At 44.9% G+C, this 21,417-nt stretch overlaps 1 protein-coding gene across 6 annotated transcripts in view; it reads left to right on the top strand.

Moving 5' to 3' along the window:
- The window catches only part of KALRN (kalirin RhoGEF kinase), a 1,827,638-nt gene that overhangs the window by 780,859 nt on the left and 1,025,362 nt on the right, over positions 1-21,417 (top strand). For all 6 annotated transcript variants that reach the window (XM_069616662.1, XM_069616664.1, XM_069616661.1 and 3 more), the window contains exon 9: positions 20,110-20,340. In XM_069616662.1, the coding sequence (XP_069472763.1) occupies positions 20,110-20,340 (231 nt within the window). The remainder of the gene's footprint in view (positions 1-20,109; positions 20,341-21,417) is intronic.

Here is a 21,417-nt window from a genome sequence, read left to right as displayed (position 1 = left end):
ATGGGCCACAAAAGTGGCCCACTTTGACCAAAGAAACTGGCCCACAGTAGCATTTTGTGTTTTTAGTTCGGGCATTGCCCTATAGGCCAGCCCGAGCCTGCCTGCACTTCCCGTTTTAATAGTGGACAGGCTACTGCAATATAGTGCTTCATGCGAGATTCCTTCTGCTTCTAAGTGCTGTAATAATGGGTATATTACCCAAATGTAATGGCATTCAGTTTATCGACGTCAGGTGGATGACTTTCTGAATCGACCCTTTCTCGATTCAAATATGTGTCCTGCCGGCGGAACACAAGATGTGGGATAGCTCTGAACCCCTTGAACTTCCTTGAGAGATGTATCGTAGTAATTTTATATTGCAGTAACCTAGCGCATCATAGTGATGTATACATTTGTGTACGTAGAGTGAAGATAATGTATGATTTACCACATATCTAAAGTATAAATGGCTCCTAGGGAAACCACATGCCATGAAAGAGTGGCATAGGTCACACTGCAACTTTTGATTCGCCTGATGTTTTGGACTACAAATCCCATCAGCCCTAGCCAGCATAGTCAATGGCAAGGAATCGTAGGAGTCTTAATCTGGAGCATCTGGAGAGCCACAGGTTGCGGACCTGTGCACTAGCTCTAGAAGGGATGCAAGAGGTAGGCTGCAGTGCGGGCCTCTGGAGCCCAATTTCTGAAAAGGTTTCTTAGATTGACTAACACCGGCCTCCGAGCCCCTGCCCCCCTGACCCCCCCATGGTTATAATGGAGTACAGATGAAGAGGGAAAAATGATCAATGTAAAAGCAATGTTAATGGAAGCAATAAAGTACCACAAATCTGATGAGATTAAATGATCATTTTTAAAAATCTTTGCGTCGAAGACGATGCAAATGGGAGAGGTTTTGTCTTTTCACAAATGCCCCCTCCCGTTGCTGCCAACTCAGCAATTCAGTCTACCGCCACATCAGTCCAGTGCACAATGGGCATCGCTTTGCCTTCTGTACCTGTTATTCCCACATAGCCACTCCCCCCTGTCAAGTCACCCTGCATGGACCCCAGAAACACTCCCCTCTCTGGATGAAACAAGCTGCCTCATCCCGACGCACTCATTTAAAAGGACACACAGATCTGGAACAGTAGAGCTGCACGGCCATCACTCCTCACAGGAATACGGGCCACCAACAGCCGCACAACGTCCACAGCTACACAACTCTTTCACACTACATCTGCAGCGAAACCCCCACTTTTCTGTTGTCCCAGGGCTGGGCCTCCTTAAGACACTCAACCTTCTGACTAGGCATCCCAACTGTTTCCTTCGTTGTTGAGTACCAGCATCCCTGTGTGCACTCTGCCTGGATCGGCATGAACTTTACCCCCCTCAACAGCCACATCATCCGTCCCTACACTGCCTCATTACTTTGCCCTCCACAAACACAGCTCGCATAAACCTCCACCTCCCAACCACCATATCTTTGCTCTCAGTCAAACATCCCCCATATTAACCTCGCACATACTTATAGCATGCTCCTCAGCCACTGATCACGTGCCCCCTGCCACACTCGAGATCACCCTCCACATCTCTACCCACACCCACCCCCAGATCCACATCACCCTCACAATCCCTGCAGCCCCACACACCGTAACACACGGCCACTCGCCACATCTTCCCACAGCTCATCGTATCACGCTACTGCTCTGCATACCACCCTCAAATCCCAATTCTCATTCCTTTTCCACTCTGCCATCATTTTGCAGACACATTGTTCTCCTCAAACACAGCCCTATCCACATCCCCACCGTTTCCTCTTCTACACAGTCCTCACGCTACACAAACGCGCACCCACACTCTCCCATACCCCTTGACACTGCCATCATTCTTACTTTGTCACTTCCTGACCCCTCTGTTGCCGCGTGCCACCCTCCCCTGTCGTGGCAGACGACCCACCCCTTTCATTAAAAACGGTAGCACCACCTCCCACCCCAATATCACCTTAAAGTCCCTTCCATTCCACTTCACCCCCCCTCCACTCGTCCAAAAAATCCGACATCATCTGCACCTCAAACATAACTCCTCCATCGATCAGACAATCGCTCACACACACCTTACATTTCTCTTATCCCCCTCCTTGCTCCACCTACTCATTTTCCCCACAACGCCTCACAACCGGGGTCCTGTATGCTGCAAACCAGGCAATCTCGCACTGATGGGAATGAGTCGGAGTACCCCCACGCCTGATCTTTTTTTTTCTTTGTTTTGGTCTATAAAACCTTTACATCTTCAGCAATTTTACAAAAAGACAATTTCTTTTAACTTCAATATTAAACTATCTATATACCATACATGTAATTTACTTGTAGGCATAGAATTCTTAAACAAACTGTTTTCTTTTTTTGACTTGAAATCAATCTAATACCTAAAACAACTTACAAACTTTTTTTATTGTTTTGTTATTAAGAGTTGCTAGCTTCAAGGACACAGATTTACCATGCATGATGTTCAACCACAGCAAATACAAAAACACCCTTTCTGGGCTCGAAATATAGTGATAAAAAGTTTCATTCTTTGGGTCGATGAGGCTGGGCAATGGAGCAATAGGCGAGGTAAGGTTTCTATTAATCAGACAATGTGTGCATGACATGTTTCCATTTCTCTATTTTAAACGCAGGCTAAGTATTTCATTTGTAGGCAAGACATTCCACCTGAAAAGCATGACATTCGTTCTTAATTTTTTACATGAAAATCTGATTAAATTAAATTCCAACTCCCCACTCATTATTTGGGGTGATACCACCAATGCGTAAAGTCGATACCCCAGTAGTTCTTTTATTGTTCCTGCCCAGTCTTGGCCTTTGATTTTAAAAAAAGTGGCCTTCATTGGATTGTTTTAGTGTCTCGATAGAGGAACCCATCAAAGATGGGCTGCTAATGCCTTCCTCATACAGTTCTGGAATGAAATTTTCCTTTTGCAATCCTTTTCTCTACTCATTGCCCAACATGTCATAACAATGACAGTCTGTGTTTAACATACATTTCTTTTGCGTGTTGCTATGCTTGTAATAGATTGCAGTCCCAATTCATAACGCATTCTCTGAAAGGGGACACATTTCGGTATACAGTAGAAGATAGCACGCCATATTATACCTTCAAAGTATTTCAATCCCAAGGGTAAGCCCAGTGCTTCACAGTCAACCCAGGGAGATTGACCATCGAGCTGATAAAATAATTGACTACATCCTTTAAAAGGCACTTTTTCAGCGTGAAACACAAGACATTTTAATTAAGACCACACCATTCTAATAAAGGCATTTTCGTGATGCTACCATTGGCAAATTCTGCTACAAATGTGTTTTCTTGTAAAATACGTTATGTTAATGAGATTTTTACCTTGAAACACTGCCTTTTCCATGGTCTGTTGGCACTCCGGCAGATCTGAAACGGAAAAAAGTGCTAGGTGGTTTAGTGGGAGGAGAGTGGAAGAGCGCTTTTGCTGTGCACTTGTTTTGTTCAGTTCAGAAATCACTATCAATGTGTGTTGAGTTTGCTTCTAGATGCCATGGGTTCAGTGTTTTGGTGTGAGTCTGTATAGGATTGTTTTGTGTGTCTGTGGCATAGTGGAGATGGTGTGTGATGATTCGGTGGGATGTTGGAGAGGGTGTGCAGTTTGCTGTGGGATTTCAAGTTGGTGCTGTGGTAGAAGCACATGTGCGTTGTATTTGATGGTTGGGCAGTGTTTAGGAAAATTGAGTTTTAGTAGGTTTAAGGGTGAACGAGCTTCGTGTGCCCTTGTAGGCTATATTGTTTTGTTCACGCTGAAATTCCGTATATGGTGGTTAGCGATATTAGGCTTTCTTTTGTTGGGCCTTCCAAGTTCGGTTGATTACATTATGGTGGTCCTGTGGTTTGGGATGTGTTTTTGTATTGAGGTTGGGTATTTCTCGTAGTGTTTTGTGTTTAGGTTATCAAATCAAGTAGCCAGGTTATTAATGTTACCCCATATGTTGGATGTTCTTCTGTTCGTAAGGAATTACAGAGCGAGCTCTATAGTTTTGCTAAGATGCATGAGAAGGCTAATCTTCCATTTTTCAGTCTTGAATATTGCGTTGGCTCAAGGCGTATGTCATTGTTGGATCTCGGGGTTTGTTTTGGTCTGTAGAGGGCAATTATTTCTTGCATGAATTCCGCTGCTTGGCCATGGATTTCTCTGTGGGTTGTGTAAAGTGTTTTGAAGTAAATCCTTTTTTAGGGTGCACAGTGCTGTTGTGATGTGTTCTCACTTAGCGATTCTGAGGGGTGTATTGCTGTTGCATTCTATATCTGTTGTAGTTTTTTGGTAAGGTACTCCGGCATGTCAAGGTAGAGGCTTTTGGCGTAGTCTATTCTCGACATGAGGAGGGAGATGATGGTGAGTGTCCTGTGTGGGAATGTGAGGAAGGGTAGTGTATCTGTTTGTGCATAGAGGGATGAAACATTTTCTTTACTTCTGCATTGACTTGTGGTTCTAGTGTTGGATCGTTGTCCTTTAATGATCTGAGATTTGTAACTACTTTTGGAAGCTTCCGATTGGTTCCCATTTCGTTTGGCCATGGAATGTGATGCCAAATCGATGGGTTTTTGGGTGCGATTATGATTTCTGTTTGTCCAGATTGAGTTTTAGGCTGTTGGTGCTCATCCCTCTGTTTTTTTGTGAGGCAGTTTGTAACAGTTAGGTCTAGTTCTCCGGCGGTATGGATTTTCTAGATGATTTGTGTCTGTAGTTGCAGCATGTGCGTCCATATCATTTGATTGGGGTCCTGTACATGCTGAAGACTAGTGGCGAGAGAGATGAGGCTTTGTGGAACGCTGCAGATTGGTGTGTGTGGTGCTGAGCTGAGTTGGGTAGCCACGTTGTTTTTGTTCTTTCTGTTAGGAAGGACTTTATCCATAGCACAGCCATGTTGCTGATCCCTAATTCTTTGAGTCTTTTTATGAGGGTTTTGTGGCGGACTGTGTCGAAGGCTGCTGAAAGGTCCAGTGGTATTAGTGCTCGGGTGATGTTCGAGTCTGCCTTTCGGTTGTAGGTCGTGCCAGATGGATAGTAGTGTGCGGATTCTGATCCTTTCACGGTTCTGAAACCAGCGTGTGCCTCTTCTAGCATCTGGTTACTTTCTACGTGTTCCAGGATTTGCTCCTTTACATAGATTTATAGGAGTTACGCCTGGTATGGGATGTCTGAAATAGGCTGGTAGTTGGTTAGGTCTTCTGTGTTTCCAGAGGGGTCTTTGAGGCTTGGTTTGATGTGTCCCACTTTGAAACTCCACGGTACACCGCCTGTTTCCAGTGAATGGTTCACAAGGCTCTGGATGTATTCTGCAGGTGTCTTTTGGGTGAGGATCATCTTGTACATGTCTGGTGGCTAAGGGCCTGCTGGCGATCCAGCTTTTTTGCTTTACTTCGCTAAATCAGTGAATTTGTATGTTGAAATGTGTGTGAAGTAGGTTATTCTTATTGTTTCTGGAGTTGGCTGCTGGTAGAGTTGTGTCCTTGGGCATACTGTTGATTTTCTGGAGGTTAATGATTTTGCAAATTGACCCAGCCAGTATCAGTAATGTCTCGCACACTATACTCAAACACAGCGACCCGGACCAAAACCTTCTGTCTAACTTGACCAATTTAGATGCAGACTGAGCTGGCCAGCAAAGACCGAATCGCTCTCGTAGAAGAGTGGCCGCCTGAGGGAAGTCACTAGATGTCTCGTGACGAGATAAGCAATGGTTATTAGGCTTTGCATAATTCATGTCCAGCCGATTCTAAAATAAGCATCGGCAATGAATAATGAGTCTCTCGTTGATCCCACGCTCTCAGAATTTCAACCAATGAGGAAGGTCTGCCAGCAAAATGGGACCACAATATATCACTTTCCTCCCTTTATGCGGTAATCCTTTTCAGTGTGCTGCCAATTGCTTAATAGTCTGTGCACATTATACACGGCGCTGTTTTGTTACAGTGGGAGCTACAAAACTTCCCTATGTTGGCAAGTCAGTGTATTTGTTCATGTTAAAAGTAGGGAGCAAGGCACCTCGGTGGATTAATGCACCAGCCTCGAAGATGTGCATGGGATTAGCAGGTCTGTATCCCACTGAGAGACCTCGGAAGGCAAAACGTCATGGTTGTAAAACGGAAGCTAGCTTCTTTGGCAGTTGACCTTTGATAGCGTTCCATCATGTGCAGGCTGTCTGTGCCATTTGAGAGGACCACAATTATAGGCAAATAACAATGATTATGATTTAGGTAGTGCTTTCAGCAAAGCAATGAACTTGTTCATACCGTTATCACCTCCCAACCGGAGTTGGGTGACCCTGATGTCACACATCTGTTTGAGCAGCGATCGCTCAACCCACTGGGCTATATTTTAATATCGCCGTTTCTTTTGACTGCGCCAAATTAATGTTGACCGTGCCCACGAAGGGAGGAGTGCAGCAGTAGCTCCGGGGGCACCTCGCCCCCTATGGATAAGAGTGCGAGGCTCCACAGGCATGCTTGGGCCTTGCTGGCTGGCCCTCATCATGAGTGCACAGATGCAGAGTTTCAATGGGTAACGATGTCGTCTGGTCCCATACAGGGCTGTGGGAAAGATACATAGTTAGTAAAGCGCCCCCGGTGGGCGAGCTGCGCCAGTGACTCGTTTTTTGTTACCTGTCTTGTAAGGCACCTTCACCCGCCGCTTAATGTAGCTCCTGGTGATGTTGGTGGGCTGGATTCGAGAACCGAGGAGTCTAGTTAAAGGTGCAATGACAAATGGTCCCTTTGTGCAGTGTTTCCCGCCCCTGCTTCTCCCTTGGCAGCAGCACCGCAGGTGTGAGCCACGCCCCTCACTTCAGTCAGTGGAAAGGAATGTTTGTGTCGTTCCTTCTTTCCACCGATGCGAACAGCCGCTTTCAAGCAGTATTTCTTTAACAGCCCACCTACTTGTTTCTGCAAATGTGGAACCCCATGCCAGCGTCACATGCATGCAAATAGTGGGCGGAGTAATCACTCCCAATCAAGGCTTTAATTGGGGGAAGAAATCGAGGGGGGTGGGGGCTTATTTGGGGGCGTGGCCTATAGGATGGGCGTGGCCTAAACAAGTACGCAACCCGTAAGGTATGCACACACACACATATATAACAATGTTATATATTTGTGTGCGTACCTTACTATGGTTTGTGTACTTTTCAAGCCATCTTTTCTAAACATCGAAATATGTAACATTTCTAGGTTTATAAAAGATGGCTTCAAAAATACACAGAACCATGCTTACATTTATATATTTGTTTGCGTGCCTTATTATGGTTTGTGTACTTCAAGATGGCTTGAAAAGTACACAAACCATACTAAGGTACGCACACAAATATGTAACAGTTAGATATATTTGTGTGCGTACCTTATGGTTTGCGTGCTTTTCAAGCTATCTTTTATAAACGTGGAAATGTTTTTAAAAGATGAGGCATCTTTGTCCGTTGGCAAAGCTTTACAAAAGATGTACGTGCAGGTTTTTTTTTTTGTGGGAGTCAACTTCTTCGGCCTCGCAACCTCTTAAATCAACAATATGCCAGTGCCCCAAGTGTGTGAAAAAAGAGAAGATCAGAGGAACCACTTCCCCCTCCTCCGAGGTTAATTGAGGTTATATTGTTTTCACACATAAACTGCGCCACACAAGATTAAGACATCATTGAAACGACCTAATCTTGTGTGGCACAGTTTGTGTGAAAACAATACAACCTTTATAAAAGATGGTTTGAACTGTGTACTTTGTAAGCTATCTTTTATGAACCTGGAAATATGTCAAGGAATCCCTAGGTTCGCCGAGGGTTAAAGACGCCTCGGCGACCAGTGGAAACAAAGGGACAGTAATTTCCTCTGGTGACCCCTCACATCAGGGATCACCAGAGGAAGTTACAGTGACTGACAGACGTGCCAGCCAGCTACAGCGACGCAGTGGCTGGCTGCCACTTCTGTCAGCTTGCCTGGCTTAATGGTGGGCGCATATCCCGTCATGGCTGCGGCCGCAGCAGGATGTGTCCCGCCAATGTTGTGGTGGAACCGGGGGCTCCGGCAGGGCCCCGGCTCAGCCCTACTTTTTGGAGGCTGCTGGGGCCCAGCCTTGGCTGGCCCTGTCCCACTTAAAGCACTGCTCCCAATAGTAACAAGTTCCAACCAAAACAACCGATAAATCGCTCCAATCGTAGAAAAATAAATCTGTGTCCTCTCCTCGAGCAGGTCAAAGATGCAGACACATAGCACTATTTATTGTAAAATAATGTAATCTATTGCTTATGCAACTCTTATAGGATTATATTAAAACACCTCTTTCCATTTCTATGCATGTCCTCGTGAAGCCTGCCTATTTGGTGTTGCTGTTATGAGGCTGTTCAGTCGCTCGTGCAGCGGAGCTAGACTGGGTGCCTCTGAAAGGCCGACTGGTCAGCGGGCGAGGATTCCATCACTCTGGTTATATTTCTGGATATGAGGGCAGTACATAGTACTTGCAACAGAAAGCAGAGACAATCCCTGGGTAGGGAGCCCGGCCAGATGGCAGTAATAGGTCGAGCCAAGGACCATAATCCCGGGAGAATGCCCAGGGAATAAAAACATAATTATGATGGGCATTTCAAGGCCTTAGACCGGCTTTTACACAAGTTCGATTTTTCATATGTATTTTTAAGTTGAAACAGGTTTACAAGGACTTTTCTGAAAATTCTAATGCTAATTACTTTTTAATTGCTGGACTGATTTGGACGACATTCTCCAAATAAGCAGTATGTCCTAGGCCTCTTAGGGAAAATGTGTCAAAGGATTGAAAAGTTACTAAGAAAACAAAACTGTTTTTGACCTAGTCCCATTCATTTTCCCATAGAAAAGAAAGTGCTTTGGTTTAGCACCTGCAGTGCCTAAACTGCTGGACGAATTTGCACAAAATAAGTAACTTGGGCACAAAGCGTCACTGGTGTGCCTTTTGGTGATTTAGGTGAAATCCATCCAGTAGGGTGAATCCATACAGCATGGGGTGCCCCCTGCTACAGAAAACAACTTTAGGTATCTGCCATGGTGCTTTGCGGCCGAGAGGCCTTTCAGAAATGGAACAGCTGCTGGTTTTTGTTTTTTTGCTTGATGCAAGTTGTTTGGTTGTGATGTGAGTGTAAGAGCATGAGTGAATGCAGTGGGAGGCCTTGTCGAATGTTGGCTGTTATGTGGAACCTGGGGAACCATGGGGTTCCAAGAAAGGCAGTTAGGGGACTTGGAGTAGCGATAGGAGCCAGTATGCTAGTGACCTTCCCTGCCACCTCTAACCCGTGTAAGCTGTACCAAAGAAGAATAAAACATCAAGTTTCTTTTGTAACTTAGTCAGTCTGTTTCCTGCTCCTTGTCGCTTACCTGACCCAGACACATCATTTGGCAAAGAGGATGTCCCTAAACGAGCCCAGAAGAGGGGGGGGGGGGAGTGAAGGAGATGAAGAGGAGTAAAGTCCCGGTGCCTAATCCAGCCTTGACGAGTGAAGACGATGAGTGGCTGGAAAATCCACAGATGGAGTGGAGTTGCCATGAACGAGTACGGTAGCGGCATCTGTGCAGTTCCAAGGTGTCCTGGAGAGGGCCAAAAGTAGTGTGCTGGTCGTCAGACATAGAGAGGACTGGTGCTACAAAGCGGCAGCAATCAAAACACCCAAATAAAGTGTGTATTGGCTGTGTCCATTGTGGCCCAGTTCAAGTCATTGCTGCATTGATTGCCTAAAGAGTACAGGGGACTGTGGGACATGGAGTCCAATCCCTCCATTGAAATGCTGCATCAAATATGGAATGTAGTACATGGGCCTGGAGGAGAAATTTCGGCATTTGAGGAGGGTCCTTGGGGGGGACGTGGGCAGCACGTGCCCAGCAGAGCCCCCTGCATTCCAGCCATGCCGTTGGGCTGGAACGCATGCCTTTGCCCCAGTGCCATTATCTCTCACCTACGTGTTCCGAGGACTTGGGCTTTAGAAAAAGGGTCCTTCCAGCGTTTGTTGGCGTGATGACGTATGCAGAGAGGATGTTCCATTCCAAGAGTTGGAACGCTGGAGGCTAAATCATGTTGTGCGGGTCGCGGTTTAAGGATTTTACACTGGCAGCTGTAAAAATGAATAACTCCATGTCCGTAAGGAGTTTAACCAGCACGATTATTTGAAGAAGCTGAACTTGGTCAGAGAGGCGGCAGCACCAATTAGTAAGTGCAGTGATCAGAAGTTCTGTTGATGGTATTTGTAAACTGATTCAAGGGAGCGCAGCGCTGGGAGAAAGGGATGGAAATTGCATTGCCGCTATTGCGAATATCTTTAAGTAGTGACGTTGGGGAAAGTCAACTTGTTGAAGGTGCGGTGCTGTTTGACTGCTGCTCTGCTTGCTGTATCATATACACAGCAAGTGCTTTACTGACAATGGAGGCAACTAATGGGAGACTGGGGATACTGAAACGGCATTTGAGAAGATCATTTAGTGAAGCAGTTTAACTATTTGCTTTATGGTTTATTGTTTTAATGTAATTTTTTTTATTGTCTTAGTCAAAATTTGACTTTTCACAAACAGTAAACACACATTAACGAACAATACATTATACAGATTAAATACAATTAAGTCAATTTGCAAAGAAATATACAAAAAAAATAGACAACAGGTTGAGAAAATAAAATGCATATCCCATACAGTATACTTCAAGTCTTAAAATGTGTTCAAATAAACGAATATTAATTCTCTAACAAACAACCGGTCCCTAACTCATGCTGAAGTCATATGTCGTTAAGGAAGACAATGAGCATTCAACTTGTTATGGGTAGTTTGATCTCCTTTAGAAATCTCAGCACCTCCAACGAGAGAAATGTCTCCTTCCCCTCCTAAAGATGTAACCAAAATTCATCAGTTGTCAGCCAATGGATTTGTGTACAAAGTGAGAGAAATACTTGTTTCTCTGATCGCTAGTTCCCAGGCAATCCATCGGTAAATGTTTAACATTTTGTTTTAACCTGAGATCACACTGATCACAGAATCAATCACTTTCTGGACCCTTGTTTCTGATCCTAAGCATATCCCTGTGACCACTAAATTCATTCTGAATCTCAGAAAGTTTGCACGCCAATATTGGTTCAGAAACCTTCCCAGAAACGCTGGCAGATGACCTAGAGGTTTATCAAGAGGTATCATAGATTCAAATCATTTCTTGTCAACAAACGAGGCCCTTGTTACAATCCAATCGTACTCGGTCAACCTTTTTTTTTTTAATTTCAGAGGATTTTCAATCGGTTCCCTTTCCGATGAAGTGCAGGTCACTAATTGTGTCAAAACCTCCTGCTTTAACTCATTTAGGAAAGTATCGGAATTAGATTCCATCAGTGTCTTGATGTCTACATATAGGAAATATATATATTTTCTTAACCAAAATTAACCTAATAGTGACATTTTTTCCATGCTGCTTGAGAACCTAAGGATTTATTACCTAATTCATATCGCAGCCTGGACATCGGCAAAGAGGGTGGCAGGTTAAGAACTTTTTTCCACATTCTATCCTCTAGTTGAGTCCAGTTGATTTTAACCGCTAAAGTTTCCAATTCAATCCCGTGCATTATCACTGGGATAACCATGCCACTGTAAATTTAAGCAAGGGAACAAGAGTGAATTTACAATATTTATGCAAAATCGATTAACTAGATAGTTGTCTTATTCTCCCACTAAGATGTCTCAATTGCTAGAATTGATGGTTTGGCTCTAATTTTGAAACTCAGATATTTTATTTACTTCACTCTCTGGAGTTTGATGTCATCGAGGGCCCACCTGAAATTTCTCGAGCCACCTTCTCTGGCTGATTTAAAGGTCATCAGAGCTGTTTTGATGGGATTGATCAATAGATCATTCTCCTTGGCGTAGTTCGCAAATGCGATGATAATCTGTGCAGGCTGATCGCCGTGCAGTCTACCAGGACGACGACATCCACGTATCCCACTCCACATATCTTTTGGTCACCCATCATTGGTGGAACAAATGAATAGCTCATTAGATAGTTCCACAGGTCAGCCATAAACGGGAGTAACTATGCACCCCTGTCTTAGACTTTTGTTCGTTGGAATCTGTGTGGATAAGTCTCCCTCTAAATTCAGACGCACTTGTATAAAAGTTGACTCGTAAAGATGGATGATTATGGCCAACAGACCCTGTGGTGTACCCCAGTTCCTCAATTTGCACCACAACGTGCCCCTATTAATAGTATCAAAGGCACAAGCGAGATCAATCCACGCCCCATAAAGACATTTATGTTTTGAATTTTTAGTAGTAAGAATCTTTAGTACCATACCATTCAAGGATGTGGAAAGACCCTTGCGGAATCCTCTTTGAAATTTTGATATTATATGGGCTTGTTCCGCCCAGTCCTCCAGATCTTTTAGGACTAGCCTTGTAAATATTTTGATTTCCACATCCATCAGCACTATAGGTCTATAATTGGCTGGATTAAATGTCTCCCGCTTCTTGAAAATGGGAAATATTAATGCCGGGCTCCAAGATGGTGGCATTTTACGAGAGCTTATGATATTAAATAGAGCAGGCAAGATGGAAGACCATAGGCTCACTGGTTTGCGTAAGGTTTCATTTGTCAGGCCGTTTGACCCTGCTGCTCTTGATTCAGAAGAGATGCAAATTAAATCTTTGATCTGATTTTCGTCCATCGTCAATTCCCACTTCTGAATTTTACTTATCGAACAGATAGTGGGATTAGGTTCTTCAAATTTGCTTGCAAAATGTTTGATCTATACCGATTCATTAATAAAATTGGTCTGAGAGATGGAGATTAGCTGGGTAGGAGCCTTTAAGTATCAGAAATTTCTAGAGTTCGACTCAAGAACTGCCTTCAGCATGTCTTGACCATCTGTATTGAGTCTCTCCGCTCTCCATAGTCTAGACCAATTGCGATAATTATTTCGGAGTGATTTTATTTCTTTAACCAATACATCTTGGATCCCACCTTCTCGTTGTAATTTGCGTATATCTTGATTTAATTTTCTTTTACGATCTACGGTTTCTTGATCATATCTATGCTGATGATTAGAAAGTACCAGTCCCTGTTTTATAATAGGTGCGTTTGTTTCCCAAAGAGACTACACAAAAGAATTTGTAAGGAACAGTGGTTGGATCGGATAATTGTCAGAGCTTTTAATTTGGATATCCAATTTGTTATTCAGATGGATGCCATCATGCCTAAACCGGAGTACACTGTTACCTCTTTGATTTACCAGAATTGATGTATCCTATATCCCTTACAAAAGATACCATTTGAAAGTCAAAGGATATTGAGAGGGGGATATGATCTCTAGAACCTCTGTCAACTACTCTGCATTCATTGCAGTATGAAAATAGATGTTCTGACATTGTAGTATAGTCAATAGTCGACATCACACCCCCCCTTCAGGATTTGGCTGCAGGAATGGTATTGCCCAAATTGACCTTTTACAATTGACCTTTTGCCCAATTGACCTAATTATAGTGGTCGTAATTGACCTTCTGCACAATTGACCTTTATATTATGTTATTTTATATATGTATTGGGTTGGTTTTGTATTATAAATAATATAAGGGGATTGGGTGGGGGTTGCAGGGGCTTTTGGATTGCGTGAGAGGTTGCGGGGGGTTCCCCCCACATGTATGTCCTAATTGACCTTCTAAATTAGGTCAATTCTCCTGAGGTCAATTAGTATACAACCGCAGGAATATCACTCTCTTTGGCACCATTTGCTATGCAGAGGTTGCAATCCTCAAAGAAATTTGACTACAGATGGTCATTTATAACTGAAATGCCCCTATGGATTTCTCCAGGTCCTATCCTATGGTTTTATGACAGTAGAATTTTAATGAGTCGAAATTGAAATGATGTAATTTTAGAAAATAGTAGTGCGTGTGAATGCTTGTGTGTGAGTTTCATGTGTGTTAATGCAAGAACGTTTACTATTGCATTAGGCGATCTGTTTAAAATGGGAATAAAAGTGTGCAATCCGGGGTTATGAGCAGCTGTGAAGGTTGAATCAATGTGCAATGCAGTTTTGATATTTTGAGGTTTACATGACCAGTATTTAGAAAATGTAATGCTTAGTGGTACAGAATCGAGAAGTTAAATTAATTATTTAATATTGGGATGTTAAAAAATAAGTGTATTCTTATTCACTGACGGAGCTGTGCCTGATGCACACTGCTCTGCCTAGTGCTGTGTATTATCCCAGCGTCACCCATGTTTTATTGTGGTATCTGTGTAGAGCTTAAGTGTAAGTGAGGGCACGTTAAGGTGTAGTGTGCATGTTTTAAGATGAAATGTAATTTGAGTGTGCGAGTATGTTTAAGGTGTAACGTGCAGTCTGGGACAATCTGGAAGGAAGCCGATCGGTGTAGCGTACAGAAGTTAAAAGGCTGAAGGGTCAAAAACCACCATAGAAACCGATGGTTGGAGTCCTTCTAGGTTGACAGCCACTGCAGGAGGGCATGGTCAGTGAAGATAGTAAAGTGACGACCAGCAGATAATAGCGCAGAGATTCAACGGCCCATTTTATGGCTAGACACTCTTTTTCTATTGTTGAATAGGCCACTTCGTAAGGATGCAACTTTCGACTAATGAAGGCCACGGGCCGTAAGTCTTCCGTAGATCCCTGGGGGAGGACCGCACCCAGGCCAGTCCTAGATGCATCGGTTTGTAGGAGGAAGCATTGTGAAAAGTACGGACACCTCAATACTGGAAGCAAGGAGATAATGCTCATGAGCTCAAAGAAAGCAGCCACTGCTCTATCGTCCAGTGTGCGATTGCCTGAGTTGGATGACTTCAGGGTCTCAGTGAGTGGCGTCGCTATGGTGGAGAACAAAGGAATAAAGTGACGATAATATCCCACGAAACCTAGAAAGGCTTGTATAGCCTTCTTGTTGGTGGGTAGACTTAGTCATAGAATGGCCTCAACCTTATTCACTTGGATGTATTTCACCAGCCGCCACAGTGTATCCTAGATATTTTGTCTGGTTACTTGCCAAGACGATATTTTTCGGATTTATGTGTAGACCACTGGTTTCCAAGTTTGTAACCACCTTACAAAGGTATTCCAGAGGTTCGGGCCATGTACAAATGAACACGACGATGTCATCCAGATAAGCCAGGTGTAGGACTCATAAGGTAACAGTATCTTGTCCATAATGTATTGGAAGGTGGCAAGAGCACTGTGAAGACTAACAGGAAGGTCTGTGAACTAATTTAGTCCCTTCAGAATAGAGAAAGCAGTTTTTGGTTAGTCTTCCTTCCGAAGGGATATCTGCCAGTAACCTTTTGTTAAGTCTATTGTGCTCAGACACCATGCCGCCCCCAGTCATTCCAAAAGTTTGTCTTTGTGGGGCATGGGCTAGGCTTCATAAGTAGAGATAGAATTAAGCTGACGCAAGTCCATACAAAAACAGATAGAACCGTCTGGTTTGGGTACCAAGACCACAGGGGAATACCAGGGGCTTGAAGAGGTTTCAAGGATGCCCATTTTTATCATCTCGTCTATTTCCCTTTGTACCTCTTCTCTTTTTGCTTTGGGAATTTGATAGGGTCTCATCCTTTTTCCGGGGACTGTATTGATGGAATGTTCCACTAGGTACTTTTTTCCAGATAAGTGAGAAAAAACGTGGGCCAAGGGTTTTAGGGCCTGAATAACATCCTGTTTGGACTGGGGAGTCACATTCATACCCCACTGTAAATCTTATAGACCGGAGGGTTCACCCTTATGCAACTGTTCAGTGCTGGGTTGTTTGGGAATTCTTAAAGACAGGTTCTTTGCCGGGTCTTTCCACTCCTTTAATAGATTGACATGATAGTTCACTGGTTCTTATGCCGATTTTTATGGTGTAAGGCCCTCTCCATTGGGCCAACAATTTATTGCTACTAGTCGGGAGCAACACCAGTACTTTGTCTCCGGACTTGTAGCTTCTCATTTTGGAAGAACAGTTGTAATACTCCTGTTTCTCTTTTGCTCATCCTAGATTAGTTTGGGCTAGGTTTCTCAAGGTATCTAGGTGGGTGTGTAATTCGTCCACATACATGGCCAGAGGTTGGTCATCACCTTCTTCCCAACCTTTCTTAGTTAGGTCCAACAGGGACCTAGGGTGATGTCCGAATAGCAGTTCAAAGAGAGAGCAACCCATCGAGGACTGAGGGGCATCCGAAGGACCATCAAAATCCAAGGTAGGGCCCATTTCTAGTTCTTTCAGCTAGGTGCAGAGACTTGTTTCTGCATTTTTTCCCCCTTGCATATACAGACATGCAGTTCACCAACCAGCATTTCAAATGAGCTATGCAAGGCTGGCAAAGCAAAGCGCCCCCAGCCTTGCATGGCTCATTGAGCATGTGTGGCTGGGGAACTGAACTGCCAAAGGGAAACAGTGTTTCTCTTTGACAGTTCAGCCAGCCCAGGAGCGCTCCCTCAGCTGGAAAAAGAGCTGTGGGAGTGCTCAGCGTTTCACTGGCCTGGCTCCTCAGCTCCTCCATAATGGGTAATTATGGACGAGCCACACCTCCCCCGCTTTTTCATCGATCCATGTGATCACTGCGCTGCCCATAATGTCGACTTTCAAAATGCCGACTTCAATTACCGCACAGCGCAGTGATCACTTGGCTCACTGTGCCCCGCATCCCCCTACCTGCCTCCCCCTACCCACTTACCTTTTTGGCAGCACTCTTCTGTGTGCGCCGTGATCTCGCTTCTATCCCTGCAGCGTCCATTCTCTCCCACTAACGTGGGTCAGAACTCGTCCCACAGGGACCTTATTTCTTTTTACTTTTTGTTTATTGTCCCCCGCTACCATCTAAAGGAAGCAGGAAACGCACCCCTGCCACCCCAGGATTTCCCACGTCCCCCATTACACCGACTAAGGGTGGCCTTAGTTGGCGTAATGATAGTCAGGATTTTTGTTCTGTGCAAGGGCGTAGTATTTGTAATATAGCCACAACTGGGGTGACATTTTGGTACATTCAGGCTCGCACTGGCCTATGGGGGGAAAAAAGGCAATACCTGAACCAGAAAAATGCTATAGTGGGACAGTTATTTGGGTGAAAGTGGGCCACTTTTCTGGCACATGTGGGACAGTTTGATAAGTTAGAACAGGTGGAACCGAGGGAGTTCTAATCTCGGCCGCCTTACCTGGCCAAGTGTTGGAATCCTGGCCAAATCCTTTGTTCTCTCCATACTAATTTTCCTTAATGAGAAAATTGTAGGACTTGCGTACAGGTAAATGTCAGTCTTATGTATTGTAACGTGAACTGGGCTGACTTTACTCCTTATGATTCTAGTGAATCGTTTGAACCGGCGAGATGCAGGAAAAGTGAGCTCCAGTGGACAGACTTTCACAACAGGCCACCCTTGAGCGTGCAAATATTTTGTACGCCGCAATCTCCTTTGCCTCCGTGCTTTTCCACTGTCAGGTGTGCCACTTGCTAGCGGACCTTCATGATAGACCTGAGTGAAACCACAGCGGCCACAAGGAGTGTCCACCTTGCCAATCCTAGCCCCTTGTGTGAACAATCCAGTGGTCCCAAGGACCACCCTTCTGATTTATCTTTGTTGTTCTGTATTTTATTGGCTTAGCAAGGAGAACTTTCATAAGAAGCTCTCTATATTAGCGCATATAGACGTCTGGACTGCATCATGTCTGGGGGCCTTCTGTAAGTGCAAGAGTAGCTCTGGCAGCTGGATTCGCTGGGCCTAGCCGGGAGGCGATGGGACAGAGGATACAGCATTGATCAGACAAGATTACAACACAGAGAGGACAATATTTACACTATGCACTCATGACTTGGAGACAATTGACATGCACAGTATAGATATTTACATCTGTTTGCAGGCGGTCTTCATTGTCACTTGTGACAGATGGCCTGAATGAAGCACACAGGCGTGATCCTATTTCAAGGGTTTTTATTAAAATAATCACAAAAATATGGACGGTTCTTGGAAAAAGGATTAGAAAAAAGGATTAATAGAAAAAAAAGATGCACTGGCTGGAAAAAGGGTATGAGAAGTGGCGGTAGGGCCGTCCCTCTTTCTCTCTCAACTCCACGTGGTTTCCTCCTCCCTAACACAGGCGTCTTTGTCAGGGAGGTTGGTGCTTATGCTTGGTAACCTCTACTGTCTCAAACGGATGTAAAATACAGGTGGTTTCCCTAAGTGCAGGCTAATGGACTCCCCCCAGGGATCCTCTACCTAAGCCTACACTAGCGATGAGGGTAGGGTATGCGTGCCTCCTGGTCTTATCGCCCTCCATTCTATTTACTACTCTATTCCTCCCTCCTACCATCTCCGCCTACTTTCTTTTAACCACATCCATTTACCTTATCCATGCTATGACTCTTCCAGCTCTACGCCGATCACAACTACTCATGAAACTCGGGGCTATGGTGCCCTGCACACCCTTTTGCAATACAAGCAGGCCCAGAGATATGGTGCCTCGCTCACCCTTCCACTAATCAAGCAACCCCAGGGATATGGTGCCCTGTACAGCCTTTTGCAATCCAGAAATCCAGGGCTATGGTGCCCTGTACAGCCCTTTGCAATCCAGAAATCCAGGGCTACCGTGCCCTGCTCACCCCGTCCACTATACCAGAAACTCTGCCCTTCGCTCTTCTCTCTCTCAGTAATCTCAGCCCCTCCCTGCTTCCGTAATACAGCGTACTCCTAGCACCCCATACACCTTCCCTCACTCCGTTAACACTTGCTGCCTCACACTAACCACTATCTCCCAAGCTATGTTAAGTTTGTCCTACTCACTCCCAACTCCTAAACTCACCCTCCCCACTTCCTGCACTCCACTAAACTACAATAAACACCACTCTCTCTCAAATACCTCACCTTTTCAAAATCCGCCTCTCCAACACTCTGCTCTGCTGTCCTTCCTCCACCTAGTCTGTTTTTCTCCAACTCCACCAGCGACCTCACCCGTACAACCCACACTCTGCCTCTGTTTGCTTTTATAGTGCAGCACTCTGTATGCAGGGACTATCTCGCCCGCCTAATGGTTGAAGTGCTCAGCTGGTCTCCTGCACCAGTCAGAGCCTGCCTTTTCCCTAGGAGGCGGGCTACACAGCTGGTGGGCTTTAAAAATCCTTCTAAGCCCCCCCCCCCTTTTACCAGAATGGTTTTACAAGCTGCTTGTTGTTTCTCTGTCGTGCTGGTGGCTGAAAGTTCGTTTTTCTGCTTGCTTGGAGGGTGAGTAGGCTGCTTCTCTGATGTATTGGATGTGCTTTTGCTGGTGTTGCCAATTCACAATATATTGGAATTTCTGCATTTTGTGCTTTTAGGATGTATGCTTCCGGTCTGGGTTTTTCTGGCTCTTTGCTGTTGCATTGTGGGTGATGTAGTTCTGAAACGACAGAACTGTTGCAAGCGACTATATCATGAGGCATTGAGAGCATATGATTGGCGTTAGTGTTGTCATTATTGGCTCAAGGGGGTGGTATTTTGGGGACCCCAACAACTCCCACCTCCTGCTTTAGGCTGTGAAGAGCCACTCTTCCCCACCTTCTGACAGGGTCAAGACCCTGACCCAGTCACACACTTTATAAAGAGTTCGAAAAGATTGGCTGGAACGTTGGCCATTTTTGTAGCACTGCGCCACCGTTTGCGTGCAGCAGAGTGCCTCCGTTTTTTGGCATTCTGCATACCACCAGCTTAAGAGTTATATACTGTGCACCTCCATATTCCCTCACAGCCCAGCGCATCTTGAAATAAATACAAAAAAATAGGGTATTCATAAAGTTAATATTAGAGCCAAGATTTCTGTGATTTTTGGACCGCGTCCCACATGAAGTGTGCTTAGTATATCCATAATTGTAGCAATTAGGCCGGGCTGCATACCAGCAGCGGTTATTGGCTAGGGATCTTAAGAGTTGCAAGCAGATTTTCTGGAGAATGAAACGGTCCTCGCTGCCATTGGTTAGTGTCTGGGAGGACCGGTAGTGTTTTGGGATGCAAAAGAACAAATGCAATAACATATCATTTTTCTAGTCCCGCCAAACCAGCTCCCAGTCTGTGATTGACCCCTGCCCAAGGATTGCAGAATTCACTCTGGCTTTCGTTTGTCTCATAGGTCAGCCAAGATGGCAAAGCTCTCCTGGATGTCCTCCAGCGGCCTCTAAGCCCTGGCAACTCGGAATCTCTGACCGCCACGGCCAACTACTCCAAGGCGGTCCACCAGGTCCTGGATGTGGTCCACGAAGTCCTGCACCACCAGCGGAGGTTGGAGAGTATCTGGCAGCACCGGAAGGTCCGGTTGCACCAGCGGCTGCAGCTCTGCGTCTTCCAACAGGACGTCCAACAGGTATGTGCTACCCCGGGCCTCGAGCTACCCACGATTGCATGAGTGCTAATGAAATGGTGACTGGGATCGAAACAAGGATGTGATGAGCAGGAGCTAAAATCGGCTCCTTGGCATCCAGCATCAGAGTGTGCAGGAGCTACCTCTGGGGAACAAGGAGCTAGTACCTACCGAGCCACAAATCCAACTTCCACATAAGATGCCAAACATAACTTTGTTGATTACATTTAACCAATAATGATGTTAATGGTTTCTGCTTGTCCCAGTGTGTCATTACACATCTTCCAAAAGGATCTGTGTGATCACTGCGAACATTAAATTCTGCATGTCACTGCAATTATATGCAGGCGAGACCCCCCAAGCCCCCGCATACCCACCCATACTGGCCTCCTATTTGTTCTATCCTATCCCCCTTCCATATAATTGCGGTGAAATGCACAGCTCAAACATCCTCAGTATTTGAAGCTTTGGGATTTTGGTATGATACCTTCCAAAAGGCACAGAGTTGAAGTCATAAAGGCATGTGTATCGTACCAGATGACCAAGGAGTCAAAACGAGCTCCTGGTAGCTGTTGGTGCCAAGCCAACCAGGCTCTCTTTGCCTAAATCGCTTTCAGCACTTTCGAACCCTGAAGTCCGCTGTGGGGGGTCATGGATATGCTTGTTAAATTGTCTTCTTTTTACATGAATCATTCCAATAAGCTGTGTGTGTTGGTAGGAGAGGGAAATATGGTTGATAACTTGGTGAGGAACTGAAGAGCCAGCTCAGGACATTATGCCAAATCACTGTGGTAGTGCATCCCTCCAAAATGAGTTTAGTCTCCTGGTAAACTCCTCCAAGCCCTCTTTCGTTTTTCACTCATTAAATTAACAAAATGGGATTTCAATTACTTTAAAAGTCCCTGTATTCGTAAGTTGCTGATTACTTTGCTGTGTGGATGTTTTATTTTTGCTTCCCAGGGCCATTAGGCTTCAATAAATCTGAGAGTCTGTGATTAAAACCGTGGCTCTGATGGCCGCCGCTGACTCGGTGGAGTTGTTAACATATTACTTTTCTGAACTCTTGGCCCACGCGCTGGA

The sequence above is a fragment of the Ambystoma mexicanum genome, chromosome 9, assembly GCF_040938575.1.
Source record: "Ambystoma mexicanum isolate Mex_15411 chromosome 9, UKY_AmexF1_1, whole genome shotgun sequence".
In the NCBI taxonomy this organism is placed as follows: Eukaryota; Metazoa; Chordata; class Amphibia; order Caudata; family Ambystomatidae; genus Ambystoma; species Ambystoma mexicanum.
This window is presented reverse-complemented; position numbering and strand designations above follow the sequence as displayed.